The sequence below is a fragment of the Palaemon carinicauda genome, chromosome 1 (genome assembly GCF_036898095.1).
Source record: "Palaemon carinicauda isolate YSFRI2023 chromosome 1, ASM3689809v2, whole genome shotgun sequence".
Taxonomy (NCBI): Eukaryota; Metazoa; Arthropoda; class Malacostraca; order Decapoda; family Palaemonidae; genus Palaemon; species Palaemon carinicauda.
The window spans coordinates 289,973,613-289,993,679 of record NC_090725.1 but is presented as its reverse complement, the minus strand read 5'-3'; the positions used below and the strand labels follow the sequence as shown (position 1 = coordinate 289,993,679).

General features: G+C 40.2%; 1 protein-coding gene across 1 annotated transcript in view; it reads right to left on the bottom strand.

Annotated features, from left to right (window-relative positions):
* The window catches only part of LOC137639589 (E3 ubiquitin-protein ligase Su(dx)-like), a 62,062-nt gene that overhangs the window by 6,766 nt on the left and 35,229 nt on the right, over positions 1-20,067 (bottom strand). Inside the window, exons 4-8 of the mRNA XM_068371852.1 lie at positions 18,889-19,070; positions 7,301-7,399; positions 6,357-6,980; positions 3,414-3,570; positions 652-843 (exon numbers count right to left, since the gene is read on the bottom strand). Coding sequence (XP_068227953.1) covers positions 652-843; positions 3,414-3,570; positions 6,357-6,980; positions 7,301-7,399; positions 18,889-19,070 — 1,254 coding nt within the window. The remainder of the gene's footprint in view (positions 1-651; positions 844-3,413; positions 3,571-6,356; positions 6,981-7,300; positions 7,400-18,888; positions 19,071-20,067) is intronic.

The following is a 20,067-nucleotide window of genomic DNA, read 5'->3' as shown; positions in this document are numbered from 1 at the left end:
ATTACTATTTTTTACTGTCCACAGTTTCAGGTCTCCTTCATCTGCAAATGGCAGCGGGCTGAACATTACCCATGTGCAGTTTTGTATATAAGGAGGCCGTCCTGTAAATTCAATGACACTTCGCATATTTAAAATATTAACTACGAAATTAATCTCAATAACCTAAAGGAAATTATCAATGTTGATCAACACTTACCAACCAATTAGAATTTTTTCCTAAAACCTACATCTCTCATCATCGTAAGTATCAAGAAAATAGTCTTAAATTTTAACCCTTTTACCCCCAGGCTATTTGGAAATTTCCAACCCTTAACCCCCAGGGGGGGTATTTTTATCCAAGCACATTTTGCAGTATATTTTTTTTAAATTGCTCTAACAGCCTTAATTTTTGTCATAGAGAGGTCAGGTTTGTCTCATTCTCTTGGAAAATGCCTGAATTTTCTCAAAAAATTATCAAAAAATATGAAAAACTAATTTTTATAGCATTTTTTTGCAAGGACATACCGGTACGTCCATGGGGGTAAAGGGATGGCTTTTGTGAAACGTACCAGTACGTTCTTTTGGGGGTAAAAGGGTTAAGAACCTACTAAGCAATTACTATTTCTTTATGATATACTGATGAAAATTTAAAAGTTAAAAATACTACCTTACCTTATGTTTTCTACAGTTGGCCGTTGCCATGTGGTTGTTCTTGTGTTATGATCTACATAATAAACTCGACCTCTGGGATCCCGTCGTGCTTCCCAACCTGCAGGAAGTGGTTTTGGTCTTTCCCAGGTCGTGGACCTTGTCGTGTGATCGACATAGTATCGTCTACCATACTGGTCGTGTCTCATCTCCCACCTGAAAATCAATCGGTAATTTGTTAATAAAGAGAGAAATGGCTACTTTGTAAAATGGTATGCCACTACAAACAGTAAATTTTAAAAATCAATTGCAGTACAGTAGTTTAATGGGACCACATTGTATTATTATAAGACTCTTATAGACCTCAACTAAATCTTGAATAAGAATTAAAAGCTAAGAAGTCAGACTGTTTAAGAGGAGAGACCAGAGAAAATTTATACACAGTACTACAGCAGAATAAGTAATACTGCAAAGAATTCTTCATACAAACTGCACTGCCCCACGTAAAGCACACCAAGTGGAAAACCCCACAAGGGAAAGTACTGCAGTAAAAACACAAATAGATCTCCGAAAGGGTAAGGGAAGATGAACAAGCTCTATTGTTTCTATAAATAAAATATCATTAAAAACTTCTCCTGAGATAACGTTCTCAGATAAGAAAAGCACTATAAAGATTAATAATGGAGAAAGGCTTCTATTCAAAGAGCATCCTTGAAGGTTTTTTGAGATGATGATAGAAATTCAATGGTACAGTAATACAGCCTTGGGAACTTTATCATCACCATCCCCTCCCACGCCTATTGAAACAAAGGGCCTCTTGTTAGATTTTACCAGTCGTCTCTATCTTGAGCTTTTAATCCAATACTTCTCCATTCATCATCTCCTACTTCATGCTTCATAGTTCTCAGCCATGTAGGCCTGGGTCTTCCAACTCTTCTTGTTCCCTGTGGAGCCCAATGAAAGTTCTATTTCATCGCTTGACTTTAGCAAGTTATGCTATACAGTACTTGTCAGTAATTGGTTTATAACTTTTTTGAATTTTCTAAAATTTATAAGTTTTTTTTTTTTTCAATTTCTTTTCTGATACTCTGATTAATTTCATCTTGTATTTTGGTTAGGCCTACGGCATTACATGTGCATCAAATGGGTCTGGGTCTTCAATACTATTATTGAGAGAAGTATCTTTATGGACATTCCTTCAATTGGCCTTCGTCTTAATTTGGTCTCGAGAAATATTAATTCAATTTACTTTGAGTTTTCTCACTTAATTTAAGGTAAGGATATTTATACAGGTCACTGGATACTTAAGATTTTGCCCTTCTAAAATTCATCTTTCCTACTTTTAGGACTAGTTTATTTTTCTTGCTTGGAATGTTAGTGTTGTATATCCTTTAGAAAGCCTAAGAAGATATTTGTATAAAATCAAGAGGCACAGTGTTCCACTTTCCACTCCAACCTCTATCACTACCCTATTCTAAATCATTCTGATGTCTCCAATACAAGATCTATTCAAATGTTACAAAGCACTGTATCCTTGTGATAAAAGAATTGGCCTTATTGGTAACGTCTCTGCCTGGTGTTTGCCAGTCGGGGGTTCGAGTCCCGCTCAGACTCGTTAGTGCCATTAGTGTCTGCAACCTTACCATCCTTGCGAGCTAAGGTTGCGGGGTTTGGGGGAGCCTATAGGTCTATCTGTCGAGTCATCAGCAGCCACTGCCTGGCCCTCCCTGGTCCTAGCTTGGGTGGAGAGGAGGCTGGGGCGCTGATCATATAACATATGGTCAGTCTCTAGGGCATTGTCCTCATTGCTAGGGCAATGTTACTGTCCCTTGCCTCTGCCATTCATGAGTGACCTTTAAACCTTTAAAAGGAACCGTAAAACATTCTATAGCAAATGGCTACATTTGTAAGTGCTACACACACTTTCAATGGCAAAAGATTGCTCATTTGTTAGCATATTACTGTTAACATTCCCATGAGGAATTAAAGGTGGCATCACAACCTGGTAATGGAACAAGGACAATGGAGCTATCATCTTTGGAAAGTTAAAAATTTCACTTTCAATCTACATTGAAAAGCTCAAGTTTTTGTAAGCTTATAACCAAATTAATTTCATGGAAGATTAAATGAAATAATGAAATTATTAGACAAAGAAAAGAAAGGCTTAACCACAATTTCTCAGGTTAGCAGCTTATGTGCAAGACCCTCAAGGCTTTGACGCCCATGTCATCAAAGCATTGGTGGCGTTGCCTTTCGACTGCCATGTCCTAGAAAAGGGATTTTGACGTAGGAAAAACCTATTTCTGGGCGAGAGACACGTGCCGCCCAGTGAAATGCTCCTTTAACATCATTTCTAAGGTAAAAACTGCTATGAATTTACCAGAGAAAAATTTGTATAGGAATGCTAGGTTGAACCCAGCTCGCTCACCTTAATAAGGTGTCGGTATAATACTGGGGCGTGAATAAATCACAACCAGAGGCCTCGCACCATTTAGATATCTCCTGTCAATATCCCCAAACAGCGAGGTGCCATTCAACATCTTACTACTACTAGCGATCCCACGCCAGTGACGTTACTCCTTTTTCATAGCATGCGCTATCCAAACATTTTTTGCCTCGGTGTGTGAATTTCGCTGGTTTACCTGGATTTACCTCAAGATGTCGGACTCTACCGTCACCCCATCTAAGTTAAGTACCAAATCTATGAGTTTTGAGATGGTCCTAGAAATCGCAGTAACAACAATGGGTAAAGGATATGAGGGGAATACAAACAGACAGATAATTACCCAGGTGGAAGTGGTTCTTCTTGGTTTTTGGGAACATTAGGATCATTAGCATTGGTTGCGCTTCTGCTTCCTCCTGCACTCCCATCAGCATTTGTTGTACTGTTCTTATTGGCTGTGCTTGGTGATGTTCCACTACTACTAGCCCCATCTGCTGTCCCTGTAAATTTGTTAAGTAAAAGAAAATGAATGATTCATAGATACACTAGATCGTTTTAAATACACCTTAACCCTTTTACCCCCAGGCTATTTGGAAATTTGCAATCCTTAACCCCGATAAATTTATCAAGTAAAAGAAAATGAATGATTCATAGATACGCTAGATCATTTTAAATACACCTTAACCCTTTTACCCCCAAGGCTATTTGGAAATTTCCAACCCTTAACCCCCAGGGGGTTATTTTTTTCCCAGCACATTTTGCAGTATATTTTTTTTTTAATTGCTCTAACAGCCTTAATTTTTGTTATAGAGAGGTCAGGTTGGTCTCATTCTCTTGGAAAATGCCTGAATTTTCTCAAAAAATTATCAAAAATATGAAAAAAAAATTTTTAGAGCATTTTTTTGCAAGGACGTACCGGTACGTCCATGGGGTTAAAGGGATGGCTTTTGTGAAACGTACCAGTACGTCCTTTGGGGGTAAAAGGGTTAAATACATATTACACTGAAAACTAGATAAATGAAGATATTCTTGTCAAATCACACTAACTTTAAATCATTGCATATACAAAATTAATTTTGACACAATTGCAAAATTATCAACAACCCTAAAGCAATAACACTTCATCCTCCCAAATCAAATACTGCACTTTCTATTCATATCTTAAATTGAAATTCTATACTTCTATCTGACCATTCATCAAGCATTATCCAACTGAAACTATATAAAGCTGCTTTCATTTCCCATCTGAAAATAGATACCATTTATTCTTTTCATTCTGATAAATCCTCTACCGTATAATAGTATGTGAAGATTCTTATACGAAGAATTATAAGCGCTAAAACTTTTAGCAATTTGTAGTGTTTTTTTTTTCTTATTTGAGATAGTCTTAACCCTTTTACCCCCAAAGGACGTACTGGTACGTTTCACAAAAGCTATCCATTTACCCCCATGGACGTACCGGTACATCCTTGCAAAAAAATGCTATAAATTTTTTTTTTCATATTTTTGGTCATTTTTTTTTTTTTTTTTTAGAAAATTCAGGCACTTTCCAAGAGAATGAAACCAACCTGACCTCTCTATCACAAAAATTAAGCCTGTTAGAGCAATCTAAAAAAAATATACTGCAAAATGTACTTGAAAAAAAATAACCCCATGGGGGTTAAGGGTTGAAAATTTCCAAATAGCCTGGGGGTAAAAGGGTTAATATATCGCCAAGTTGTCACAGGATTGTAAAAGGATGACTTTGGTAATACCTTTCCCCTTTTGGTGTTTGAAACAATGTTCATCATTTTCCAAATCTAGATATTTTGTTACCTATGTAAGATCTATACTAAGAGGTAACAACCACCTAACCAAATATTATAAATCAGTTTTTTTCCATCTTAAAATGACTAGCAACATCACAGAAGGATCAACAACATTAATTCTTTTTTTAAATTGTTTTTGTTGACGTCTTACATATTAATTTTTTACATGAACTGCACTCTATAATATTGAGTAAAATATGTAATTTATTACTTTGATTCTAAACAATTTTTATCCTTTAGTGAGAATTACAAGTAAACTATTCCCTCGTCTTATCATCGTCTTATCACGGTTCACCTATCGCTACCTGAGTGCATCACAGATTTGTAAATATATTTTATAAAAATCTATATTACGGACTCAACTTTACACCGTGGGTTACTGAGGGGCAGAAGTTTCAAATTTTTCATATTTCAATAATTTTTGGGTAAAAATTGATTCCACATTCAATTGTGTATAGGTGAAATGAGTCCAATTCAGAATTCCAACAGCTGAGAATATAATGACATAACTGGCATCACTGGGACCTTGATTGTTAATATAAATTTATTTTCTTCTGCATATTACATCATTACATAATTGATCCTGGCATACATACATCATTAGAAAACCTACTCAGGCACACACATCATTACAAAACCTATTCTAGCATACATACATCATTACAAAATCTATTCTGGCATACATACATCATTACAAAATCTATTCTGGCATACATACATCATTACAAAACCTATTCTAGCATACATACATCATTACAAAACCTATTCTAGCATACATACATCATTACAAAACCTATTCTGGCATACATACATCATTACAAAACCTATTCTGGCATACATACATCATTACAAAACCTATTCTGGCATACATACATCATTACAAAATCTATTCTGGCATACATACATCATTACAAAACCTATTCTGGCATACATACATCATTACAAAATCTATTCTGGCATACATACATCATTACAAAATCTATTCTGGCATACATACATCATTACAAAACCTATTCTAGCATACATACATCATTACAAAACCTATTCTAGCATACATACATCATTACAAAACCTATTCTAGCATACATACATCATTACAAAACCTATTCTGGCATACATACATCATTACAAAACCTATTCTGGCATACATACATCATTACAAAATCTATTCTGGCATACATACATCATTACAAAATCTATTCTGGCATACATACATCATTACAAAATCTATTCTGGCATACATACATCATTACAAAATCTATTCTGGCATACATACATAATTACAGAATCTACAGTACTCTAGCACACACATCGTTCCAAAACCTATCCTGGCATACATACTGTATATCATTACAAAATCTATTCTGACATACATACACCAGTACAATATGGTATTCTGGTTAACTCACTGTACTACATCATTCCTTATTTAGAGTAATCTACAACCAACATTTATTAAAATGCGTAATTTACAATACCTGAGTTACGTTTATATTTGTGACCGCGACGATTAGCAGTTCTAGGGGCAACAGCAGGAGGCGTGGGTTTTGCAGCTGGTGAAGAGGTTTTGGGGGCTGAATTAATAGGCAGCTGACCATTAGCTGCATTACTGCTACGCATAGGAAGTGAAGCCTGATAGCTGGGTATAGAGGAAGAGTTTACTCCAATAATTGAAGCTGCTCCAGCTACTCGTGCACTGGCCCCCGATTCAGCTGAGGACCCTTCACACACATCGTTTTGATTGGTTGTCCCTTCTGTAGGGCTTTCCTCGCCCAAAACTAATACTGCAGAACCATTCCCGACACTAGCCCTTGGGCGAACATTTGGCGTTACATGTAAAGAAAGGTTTGCCTGACTGTCACTATTTACGGTTGGCAATGAAGGGATGGGATTCAAAGCTGCAGCATGTGTATGAGTGACTGTAGAACCTGAGGATATGGCAGGTAACATTGCTGATCCCCCTGCAGGATGACCCTCTACTACTTCAGGTTTTGGAGGTGGGGGTACCGGAGGAGGGGTTTTACCCCCTACACGATGATTCTCACCAACACGGACAGTTACACTTTTATCTCCACTAACATTTCCACCATTCACATTCACAACTGAAAGAAAATACATTTAAGTCAGACTAATTATAAACAGATTAAATAATAAAGGTACTAAATTTCTACTTGTTTCTTCTAAGTAAAAATTGGGGCATACCTACCAAACCTTCAGTTGTAAATGTTTCTTTTTTAATACTTTTTTATGAGTTCATATACAGAAAAATGTTTGTCATCAATAATGGTAATTTCAAAAAGCCCCTTCATACTTGTGATAGCAACCCATCAAATGTCACCATTCCTCCAATCTATCATTATTATTACCATTACAGTTTTTGAATACTTTAGCCAGAGCATTGAGTTAAAACTCAAACACTTACCTGTAGGAAGATTGTAACCAACTTCTTTATGCCGGACTCCACTGGGGGTTAAATTACGAAGCCCATCAAGAGATATGGTGATGGTAGGTTTAGGGGTAACTGAAATAATAAATAGAACTTAACATATACCAATAACACTTAATACGCATAAACAACAGTGTCAAATATTCTTTCTTAACACATGTATTAGACTTGAAGCCAGTTCACATAAAACGAACAGCAATACTATAAGCGAATGATAATAATTTTCAGTAAAAATCTTTTGAATACACCCATAAATCCACTCTAATGTCCATTATTCATACATGGAACATAACTGGTACTGTATATGGAAATTTACTATCATTTAAGATTGATAGTGAGACAACTACTTTAATTGCTTTTTTGTAGTTCCATTCTCAGAAAAGCAATAAAAAAAGTGAAAACGATGAAATTTGGTGTTAATACAATAAGAAATAAAACAAAACAAAAAAGGTAAAAAAATAAGTACTCGAGACTTCCAACATCTTCTTGGAATAGAAAGAAACTGTAACAAAAGAACGTAATTCAAGGATTTCTAAGTTTCATAGAACCTGGTCAATTTGATTTTTTCTCACCGTGCTGACCCACTTCTCCACCTTCCATCGTCAAAAAATTTCCTTCAGGTAAGACCTGAGTTCACAAATGTGACTATGTTATTACTCAAATCAAGAATAATTACAAACTTTCTTCTTAAAAAAAAAAAAAAAGTTTTACAAACTTTCTTCTTTAAAAAAAAAAGTTAAAGTTGCGGGTTTTAGGTCTCCACTGAGACGATTTACATCGTTCTCCTTCGGCGACCATTAGCCAGCAGGGACTATCACTAGTCCCCTCTAACCTCCCCCCCCCCCCCCCCCCCCCTCCCAAGCTCCACCCTGGGAGTAACCCCCGGTAGAAGGTCTCACAGTATTCGGGTCCCTGGCGGGGACCGAACTCGGGACCTCTGAAATAGAAGTCCGCGACGCTACCAACCTTGCCATCCATTTTTGTTCCCTTTTTTTCAAACTTAAACAGTTGGGAGCAGGTGGATGTTTTCTTACCATCATTATTGAATTTTTAAGTAATATATTGCAGAGTTACTATTGATAGGCACCTTAGTAGGTACTGTATAAGAATGTGATATCTGGTTTTCCTCAGGGTGGTGTTCTTGGCCTGTTACATTTCATACAACATACACGATATTTGTTTTGCCCTACAAAACAAGCTTGTTGCATATCATATTCTTATAAAATTTATATGAAATCCCAAGCAGACTGGAATGGGATTTTACATGATCTTTTGTGCTTGAATTGGTCACAATTATATAATAGTATAGATCCAGTTGTCCCTTTGAATGAGAATCTAGTCAACATAATTGATAGGCGTATCCCTTCTCGTGTGCTAAGGTACCAAGTGAAGGACAAACCGTGGTTCAATGATGATTGTAGACGTGCTTATTTGGAGAAACAGGAGGCCTATCAGCTTTGGAAGGGTAACAGATCAGATTTGACCTGGAACAACTATACTCAGCTTTGAGCTTTTGCTCAGAGAGTTTATGCCTCAACTGAAAAGGAGTACAATTTAACTATAAAAGAAACTCTTTCTGGTACAACTCAGGAACATAAATGGTGGTCTACCCTTAAATCTCCACTCTTTGGTGTAGATGCAACAGTTCCTCCTTTACTTAAACCAGATGGCTCAGTCACTCACTGTCCAAAGGAAAAGGAAACCCTTTTGGCTGATGTTTTTGACAGTAAACAGAGTACTGTAATGAAAAACTTGAACTTCCTCATTCCTGTTTTCCTGAGGCTAAACTAACTAGTTTAGCTTTTCGATCTCGTGAGATTAAAGCTCTATTGGTGGACCTTGATGCTTATGGAGGTGTAGACCCAAATGGTATTTTTCCTTTGTTTTTTATAAAGACAGCAGATTTCTTAGCTCCAAAGTTATCTGTTATTGTGCGCAGGTTAGCAAGAAGAGGAGCTTTTAGCACTAGTTGGAGAATTTGTAATGTTACTCCTCTATGTAAATGTGTTTGTGGTAGCTCAAATCCCACTGATTACCACCCAATTTCCATAACTCCCTTATTATCTAAAGTTTTTGAACATCTTCTGGCAAAACGTCTTAATAGGTTTGCTGAAGGTAATCATCTACTCCCTAGTTTGCAATTTGGTTTTCATAAAGGCCTTGGAGCATGTGATGCCCTTCTCACAATCTCCAAAGCTGTACAGAAATCCCTTGATTGTGGTCGGGAAGTTCGTATGATTGGCCTTGATTTTAGTGCTGCCTTTGACCGTGTTAATCATGAGGCCCTTGTTTTCAAACAGAAACAGTTGGGAGTGGGTGGGTCGTTTCTTAGCATTATTAATGATTTTTTAAGTAATAGATCTCAAAGAGTTGTTGTTGATGGGCACCATTGTGATTATAGGAATCTGATATCCGGTGTCCCACAGGGTAGTGTTCTTGGCCCATTACTTTTCATACTATATACACATGACATGTGGTTTGGCCTAGAAAACAAGCTTGTTGCATATGCAGATGATGCTACTCTCTTTGCATCAATTCCATCCCCTGAATGTAGATCTAGGGTTGGTGAATCCCTTAATAGAGATTTAGCTAGAATTTGTGCATGGTGCAAATTATGGGGTATGAAGTTGAATCCTAACAAAACTCAAAGTATGATTGTAAGTAGGTCAAGGACGGTGGCTCCTCAACATCCGGATCTCAGTATTGATAATGTTTCTTTAAATATGTATGACTCTTTCAAAATTTTAGGTGTGATTCTCGACAGTAAATTTACTTTTGAGAAACATAAGGTCTATGTCTTCTTCAATTGCACAAAAATGTTATTTTGATAATAAAATAAATTTTTGAATATACTTACCCGGTGATTATATAAGCTGCAGCTCTGCTGCTCGACAGAAAACTCTACGGAAAAAATCCGCCAGCGATCGCTATGCAGGTAGGGGGTGTACTTCAACAGCGCCATCTGTCGTGCAGGTACTCAGTACTCATTGTAAACAAAGAACTCAATTTTCTCCTCGGTCCACTGCGTCTCTATTGGGGAGGAAGGGAGGGTCCTTTAATATATAATCACCGGGTAAGTATATTCAAAAATTTATTTTATTATCAAAATAACATTTTTCAATATTTAACTTAGCCGGTGATTATATAAGCAGATTCACACCCAGGAGGGTGGGTAGAGACCAGCAATAAATGTTTACATTATTATGAGCTAAGGATTTTTTTATTTCATTTTAGAAGTTATCAAAATAACAAAAATAAAATAAATAAGTACCTGGTAAGGAAGTCGACTTGAACAATTACTCTGCCTTTTTAAGTACGTCTTCCTTACGGAGCCTCGCGATCCTCTTAGGATGCTGAGCGACCCCTAGGATCTGAAGTATGAAGGGTTGCAACCCATACCACAGGACCTCATCAAAACCTCTAATCTAGGCGCTTCTCAAGAAAAGAATTTGACCACCCGCCAAATCAACCAGGATGCGAAAGGCTTCTTAGCCTTCCGGACAACCCAAAAACAACAATAAAAACATTTCAAGAGAAAGATTAAAAAGGTTATGGAATTAGGGGATTGTAGTGGTTGAGCCCTCACCCACTACTGCACTCGCTGCTACGAATGGTCCCAGGGTGTAGCAGTTCTCGTAAAGAGACTGGACATCTTTAAGATAAAAAGACGCGAACACTGACTTGCTTCTCCAATAGGTTGCGTCCATTATACTTCGTAGAGATCTATTTTGTTTAAAGGCCACTGAAGTTGCGACAGCTCTAACTTCATGTGTCCTTACCTTCAGCAAAGCTTGGTCTTCCTCACTCAGATGGGAATGAGCCTCTCGTATTAACAGTCTGATAAAATAGGATAAAGCATTCTTTGACATAGGCAAAGATGGTTTCTTAACTGAACACCATAAAGCTTCTGACTGTCCTCGTAAAGGTTTAGTTCGTCTTAAATAGAACTTAAGAGCTCTCACAGGGCATAAGACTCTTTCTAGTTCATTTCCAACCATATTAGATAGGCTTGGAATATCGAACGATTTCGGCCAAGGACGAGAGGGTAGCTCGTTTTTGGCTAGAAAACCAAGTTGTAAAGAACATGTAGCCGTTTCAGATGTAAATCCGATGTTCCTGCTGAAGGCGTGAATCTCACAGACTCTTTTAGCTGTGGCTAAGCAAACCAGGAAAAGAGTCTTTAGAGTGAGATCTTTAAAGGAGGCTGATTGTAGCGGCTCGAACCTTTCTGACATGAGGAATCTTAGTACCACGTCTAAATTCCAACCAGCTGTAGCCAAAAGACGCTCCTTCGTGGTCTCAAAAGACTTAAGGAGGTCCTGTAGATCTTTGTTGTTGGAAAGATCTAAGCCTCTGTGACGGAAGACTGATGCCAACATGCTTCTGTAACCCTTGATAGTGGGAGCTGAAAGAGATCGTTCTTTCCTCAAGTATAAAAGGAAGTCAGCTATTTGAGTTACAGAGGTACTGGTAGAGGATACAGATACTGACTTGCACCAGTTTCGAAAGACTTCCCACTTCGATTGGTAGACTCTAAGGGTGGATGTCCTCCTTGCTCTAGCAATCGCCCTGGCTGCCTCCTTCGAAAAGCCTCTAGCTCTCGAGAGTCTTTCGATAGTCTGAAGGCAGTCAGACGAAGAGCGTGGAGGCCTTGGTGTACCTTCTTTACGTGTGGCTGACGTAGAAGGTCCACCCTTAGAGGAAGAGTTCTGGGAACGTCCACTAGCCATCGAAGTACCTCGGTGAACCATTCTCTCGCGGGCCAGAGGGGAGCAACTAACGTCAACCTTGTCCCTTCGTGAGAGGCGAACTTCTGCAGTACCTTGTTGACAATCTTGAGCGGAGGGAATGCATATAGGTCTAGATGTGACCAATCTAGGAGAAAAGCATCTATATGAACTGCTGCTGGGTCCGGGATTGGTGAGCAATATATTGGGAGCCTCTTGGTCATCGAGGTTGCGAAGAGATCTATGGTAGGCTGGTCCCATGTGGCCCAAAGTCTCTTGCACACATCCTTGTGTAGGGTCCATTCTGTTGGAATGATTTGTCCCTTCCGACTGAGGCAATCTGCCATGACATTCAAGTTGCCTTGGATGAACCTCGTTACTAGTGAAATGTTTAGATCTTTTGACCAGGTGAGGAGGTCCCTTGCGATCTCGTACAACGTCATAGAGTAGGTCCCTCCTTGCTTGGAGATGTACGCCAAAGCCGTGGTGTTGTCCGAGTTCACCTCCACCACTTTGCCTTGAAGGAGAGACTTGAAGCTTTTCAAGGCCAGATGAACTGCCAGTAGCTCCTTGCAGTTGATATGCATTGTCCTTTGACTCGAGTTCCAAGTTCCCGAGCATTCCCGACCGTCTAATGTCGCGCCCCAGCCCGTGTCCGATGCGTCCGAGAAGAGAACGTGGTTGGGAGTCTGAACAGCCAGGGGCAGACCCTCTCTGAGGCTGATACTGTCCTTCCACCAAGTCAGGGAAGACTTCATCTTCTCGGAAATGGGGATCGAGACAGCTTCTAGCGTCTTGTCCTTTTTCCAGTAAACAGCTAGGTGATATTGAAGAGGACGGAGGTGTAGTCTTCCTAACGATATGAACTGTTCCAGGGATGATAGTGTCCCTATCAAACTCATCCACTGCCTGACTGAACATCGTTCCTTCTTCAGCATGTTCTGGATGCATAACTGGGCTTGACTTGTTCTGGGGGCCGACGGAAAAGCCCGAAAAGCTAGACTGTGAATCTCCATCCCTAAATACACAATAGTTTGGGATGGAACCACTTGAGACTTTTCCATATTGACCAGGAGACCCAATTCCTTGGTCAGATCTAGAGTCCACTTTAGATCCTTCAGACAGCGACGACTGGAAGAAGCTCTTAGAAGCCAGTCGTCCAAATAGAGGGAGGCTCAGATGTCCGCTAAATGAAGGAATTTGGCTACATTCCTCATCAGCCTCGTAAACACAAGAGGAGCTGTGCTTAGGCCAAAGCACAGGGCTTGAAACTGGTAGACAACCTTTTCGTAAACGAATCTCAGAAAAGGTTGGGAGTCTGGGTGGATGGGGACGTGAAAGTATGCGTCCCTTAGGTCTAAAGAGACCATCCAGTCTTCCCTTCTGACCGCTGCTAGAACGGACTTTGTGGTCTCCATGGCGAACGTCTGCTTTGTGACAAAGACATTCAGCGCACTGACGTCTAGCACCGGCCTCCACCCTCCTGTCTTCTTTGCCACTAAGAAGAGACGGTTGTAGAAGCCCGGGGTTTGATGGTCCAGGACTTTGACTACCGCTCCCTTTTCTAGTAAGAGAGACACCTCCTGTTTCAATGCTCGTCTCTTGTCTTCCTCTCTGTACCTGGGAGAGAGATCGATGGGAGACGTTGCTAGAGGGGGTTTTCGTACAAACGGGATCTTGTACCCCTCTCTGAGCAACTTCACAGATTGTGCATCTGCGCCTCTCTTCTCCCAGGTCTGCCAGAAGTTCTTGAGTCTGGCTCCCACTGCTGTCTGAAGAAGCTGGCAGTCAGACTCTGCCTTTAAAGGACTTGGTTCCTTTCTTCTTCCCACGTCTCCCTTCGGCACGAGCACCTCCTCTGCTGGAGGCTCTGCCACGAAAGGGCGGAATAAACCGGGACGCTGGAGTGTCCATCCTTGGTCTAGCTGTCAAGGTAGGCAAAGGGGTGGCTTTGCGGGCAGAGGACGCAACCAGGTCATGAGTGTCCTTCTGTATCAAAGAAGCAGCAATCTCCTTAATCAAGTCCTCTGGAAAAAGGCACTTAGAAAGAGGAGCAAACAGAAGTTCGGATCTTTGACACGGTGTCACTCCAGCTGACAGGAAAGAGCAAAGGTTCTCACGCTTCTTGAGGACTCCGGATACGAACGATGCAGCAAGCTCACTAGACCCGTCACGTATGGCCTTGTCCATGCAGGACATGATGAGCAAGGAAGATTCCTTCTCAGTCGGGGAGATCTTCCTGCTCAAAGCTCCCAGACACCAGTCTAAAAAGTTGAAGACCTCGAAGGCTCTAAATATCCCTTTCAACAGATGGTCTAGGTCCGAAGGAGACCAGCATATCTTAGAGCGTCTCATGGCTAGCCTGCGGGGAGAGTCTACAAGGCTTGAGAAGTCGCCCTGGGCAGAGGCAGGAACTCCCAAGCCGAGAACTTCTCCCGTGGCATACCAGACGCTCGATCTGGAAGAGAGTCTAGCAGGGGGAAACGTAAAGGCTGTCTTCCCTAGACTCTTTTTGGACTGCATCCATTCTCCTATTACTCGTAAAGCTCTCTTGGACGAGCGTGCGAGGACGAGTCTAGTAAAGGCAGGCGAGGATGACTGCGTACCTAAAGCAAACTCTGACGGAGGAGAGCGCGGAGCCACAGACACAAACTGGTCCGGAAACATCTCTTTGAACAGAGCAAGAACTTTTCTAAAGTCCAAAGAGGGTTGCGTGGACTTGGGCTCGTCAAGGTCCGAATGTGGTTCATCAACGTGTGCCGCATCGTCATCATCAGAGAGTCCATCATCCGAGTATTGAAGAGGAAGCGGCAATGGAGTAGGTATCGGCTGGTTAGCTGAGTCCGGTCGCACGGGTGCACGCGTGACTGAACCGGACGCAACGTCATGGAACTGCTGCCCAGTCTGTGAGCTGGCAACAACCATAGCAGCGTGGGGACGCACAGCGTCTACTCCAGACTGTCTAGTCTGATGTGGGAGAGCAGTGGCAACCACACTGGGTTGCGGAGGTTGACGCACCGCGTCAAAACAAAACAACTCTGACGGTTATTGTACCTCGCGAACGTCAATGGAAGGTTCCGTGCGTCGCTGAACGTCAACATGCGGCTGGCAGGGCACACTGGAATGCATGGGTGGCGGGACTCTCTCAGCTGGAGTGCGCAAGAAGGTCGCCTCAGCGTCCACAGGACGCACAACCGAGTGTGTGGTTGGTTGTAGGAAAGAGGCTGGTGCAGCAGCAACCTTCTCCGCACGAAAGTCCTGCATCAGAGACGTTAATTGGTACTGCATGGTCTGCAGCAAAGACCACTTAGGGTCTGCAGGAGCAGGTGCGGCCACAGACGGTGTAACTGCCTGAGGCGGTACCGCTTTGCCTCTCTTAGGAGGTGAGCAGTCATCGGAAGACTGCAGCGAGTCCGAACTGACCCAGTGGCTACAACTGGGCCATTGGACTTGCGCGGAAGGGACCGACTTGCGCTTAAGAGGTCGTGAGACCTTGGTCCATGGTTTCTTACGAGAAACCTCTTCCGCAGACGAGGAATAAATGGGCTCTCTCGTCTTTGTGTGGGTGGGGCGATCTTGGGTAGATACGCCCGAAACCACGGAGGGAACGTCTGTTCGCTGATTAAAGCCTCTCGAACCCATTGGTCGTACGACATTGCTTCTCCCCTGGACTTGGGAGCTTGCAAGAGGTCCCGGACTAGGAGGACGACAGGCACGAACAGACGAACCCTCAAGCGCAACACTATCACTCACTTTACCACTTCCCACTGCACTTTTACACTTCAGCTCCTTGACGTCTGCCATGAGCTGGTTACGGTCACTAGCCAGGGACTCAACTCTCTCACCCAGAGCTTGGATGGCACGCATCGTGTCAGCCATCGAAGGTTCCTGAGTGCCAGAAGGGGGATCGGGAGCAACCACTACAGGGGAAGGAATAGGTTGTGGGGCATGAGGAGAGGAAAAATCAACAGAACGAGATGAACTTCTCCTGACTCTATCTCTCTCTAGCCTACGTGTATATTTTTGGGATTCCGAAAGCCCAACGCATTCCTCACATCGATCTTCCAATTGACAGGTTTTATCCCGACAATTGGAACAAATGGTGTGAGGATCGATAGAGGCCTTCGGAAGACGCCTTGAACAGTCCCTAGCATTACACTTCCTGAATTTTGGGACTTGAGAAGGGTCAGCCATTTTGAATTGGTCAAAGGGGAATTCAAAAACTATCCAAAGTCATCAACAAATAATCCGATATCAAAAAAAGAATGCAAGGATTTATTGAAGAGAAAGCCTGCACAGCGAAAGCTCAAAACTAGAATAGTGTACTTCACCAAATAGTTGTGAAAACAAATCCAGTTAGCAACAGCGAATTAGTAGGTCTTGCCGGTAGCACGACAGAGAGAAAATTGAGTTCTTTGTTTACAATGAGTACTGAGTACCTGCACGACAGATGGCGCTGTTGAAGTACACCCCCTACCTGCATAGCAATCGCTGGCGGATTTTTTCCGTAGAGTTTTCTGTCGAGCAGCAGAGCTGCAGCTTATATAATCACCGGCTAAGTTAAATATTGAAAAAATAGGCTTATTGAGAAAGTCTTTCAAGATTTTCGGTGATCAATCTATTCTGAAGTGGTGTTTTAATTCTTTCATTCTACCTTGTTTTGAGTATTGTTCTCCTGTCTGGTCTTCAGCTGCTGATTCTCATCTTAATTTGTTGGACAGAAATTTACGGTCTATTAAATTTCTTATTCCTGATCCAGATATTAATCTCTGGCACCGTCGTTCAATTAGTTCATTATGCATGTTGCATAAGATTTTTCATAACTCTGACCATCCTTTACATTCAGATCTCCCTGGACAATTCTATCCTGTTCGTAATACTAGGCAGGCAGTTAATTCTAATAGCCAGACCTTCTCCATCATGAGGCTCAATACTACGCAGTACTCTAGAAGTTTTATTCCAGCTGTTACCAAGTTGTGGAATGATCTTCCTAATCGGGTGGTTGAATCAGTAGAACTTCAAAATTTCAAAGTTGGAGCAAATGCTTTTTTGTTGACCAGGCGGACATGAGTCTTTATATAGTTTATTTATGACATATTTGTTTTTGATGTTGTTAATAGTTTATATATGACATGTCTGTTTTGACGTTGTTACTTATTTTAGAATTATTTATTTTTAATTTCTCTTCATTTATTTATTTCCTTTCCTCACTGGGCTATTTTTCCCTGTTGGAGCCCCTGGGCTTATAGCATCTTGCTTTTCCAACTAGGGTTGTAGCTTGGATAGTAATAATAATAATGAAGACGATGCTGCTCTCTCTGCCTCAATTGCATCTGAATGTATACCTAGGGTTGCTGAATCCCTTAATAGAGATATAGTTAAACTCAATGCAAGATGTAAATTATGGGTCATAAGGTAGCTAACAAAACTCAAAATATTTCTTCTTCCACTGTAAATAAAATGGTCTTTTTGAGAAAAGTATTTTGAGATTTTCAGTGATCAATCTATTCTAAAGAAATGTTTTAATTCCTTCATTCTGCCTTGTTTTGAGTATTCTTCCCCTGACTAGCTTTCGGCTGCTGACTCTCATCTCAACTTGATGGACAAAAACTAGGGGGACGATTAAATTTCTTATTCCTGATTTTTCATAATTCTGACCATCCTTTGCATTCATATCTTCCCAGACTGTACCATCCTGTACATAGTACTAGAAATACAGTCAAATTCAAGTCTTACCTTCTCCCTTATAAGGATCAACACTACATAGTATTCTAGAAGTTTTATTCCTGCTGTGACCAAATTGTGGAATGACCTACCTAATCAGGCAATTGAATCAGTGGAACTTAACAAAGGTTCAAACTTGAAGGAAATGTTTACATGTTGAACAGCCTGTTCAACATATAAACATAGTTTATATGTGTCATATATTTAGAAAAATTATTACTGGTCTTCAGATATTTAATATTCTTTATTCATTGCTTCTAATGTAGTTTATTTTCTTTCCTTGCTGGGCTATCTTTCCCTGTTGGAGCCCTCGGGGATATAACATCCTGTTTTCCATGCAAGGTTGCAGCTCAACTAATATTAATGAGTTCCTCCTCTAAGGTGATCAAATAATTATTGTATGGGATTTGATAATTCTTAATTTCAATGATTCCATGACATTTTCCTTAGGCTAAACTTTGGGAGGCATTTTCCCTTATTTTCATGAATTACACACTTCTTTCTTATTACTTTCTTGATGGTGAAGCCCCAACCGTCTTTCCCTCGTCTTCTATACGTCTAGAATATAAAAGATACCACTCTTGGATGAAGATTCAATAACTCGAAACATTTACAATAATGCCAATTAAAACACGACAATTAACCCTTTTACCCCCAGGCTATTTGGAAATTTCCAACCCTTAACCCCCAAGGGGTTGTTTTTTTCCCAGCACATTTTGCAGTATATTTTTTTAAATTGCTCTACCAGCCTTAATTTTTGTCATAGAGAGGTCAGGTTGGTCTCATTCTATTAGAAAATGCCTGAATTTTCTAAAAAAAAAAAAAAAATTATCAAAAATATGAAAAAAAAAATGTTATAGCATTTTTTTGCAAGGACGTACCGGTACGTCCATGGGGGTACAGGGATGGCTTTTGTGAAAAGTACCAGTACGTCCTTTGGGGGTAAAAGGGTTAAAATAACATCATTTCAAGAAATATCCATAGAAATATTTTTACCAGAAACATTTTTCCAACTTTCTGATAATTAGTGATATATTTGAACTTACCAGTTATCTACTGAATAAAAAACTATGAATACAGCCTACCATAACAATAAATCATAATGAAAATTACCTGCTGGTGCACAAGATCCAGGAGGTGGATTAAGAGTGAGAGTGTGAGAGGAACTAGATCGGCCTTCATTATTAGCAACAACATCGGAGAGATTAAGGGTTGCTTCACCAATAATTGAATCTCTCACTAAAGTATGATGATCAGATACACGAAACACCAAAACAGAATCTTTGGTTACCAACCTGTAAAACAGAGAAAAAAAAAGTTTTGAAAATAATATTACAGTATTGTGATGAGAAAAATAGAAGCAACTCAAGAATGCATATGAATGTTGAGAAAATTGTTAACTCCTCTAGACAATATACAGAAAACTGTAGTTATTTAATCAAAAAATATGAATTTGCAAATAAAAACAAAGTATCAAATGTAAGACTGACACTCAAAGTCGATCTCAAGGAAGCGCTATATCTACTATAGACATCCTAAAGTCCACCTTCAATTTTTGGTAGAACAAAACTATTACATCATGAAATGGGAACATATCTTTCAGAAATAACTCATCGCTCAGAGAACCTCAAAGTAACGTTATGACCGGAAGAATGATTACTTGACATACGCAAACTGTATTTCTAAATGGTAATCAATAAAAATCCCAAATGTAACATACGATATACAGATATATGAATAATAAAGGGATTTTGACGAAGGAAAAATCTACTTCTGGGAAGAGGCCTGTGACGGCTGGTGAAAAGGGTCCTTCTTTACACTTTTCTAATATAAATCTTCCAAATATACTAGAGAAAGATAAAAGCATGGAATGCAGAGGTTACAACCTTCGCGCGATCACCTTGTAGGTGTCATGTATTTAACAAGGGCGTGTGGAAACCACTATTCACAGGCTGTCTTCCATTTAGATAATCCCTTCATCAATGGGGAGGGCTGTGACAGGCCCTAGAGAACACAGTTGGACTACCCCACCGACACCTACTACGCGCGCTCTCTAGGACATCCTTCTGTTTTGGACTTGCCCGGTAAGTTGGTAGTGTTTTGCTCGGTGTTTTTTCGCAAGTGTTTGTCGTTAATTCAACATGACTGACGTTGCTACTTCACTTTTACCAATGGTGTTTTAGGCATTTTAGATTACTAGAAAAGATGTTTATTTTCTAGATAGCATAAAGCAAAATAACAACAGAAAAGTAGTTTCCCCATAATATGAAATATTAGATCGTACTGTACAGT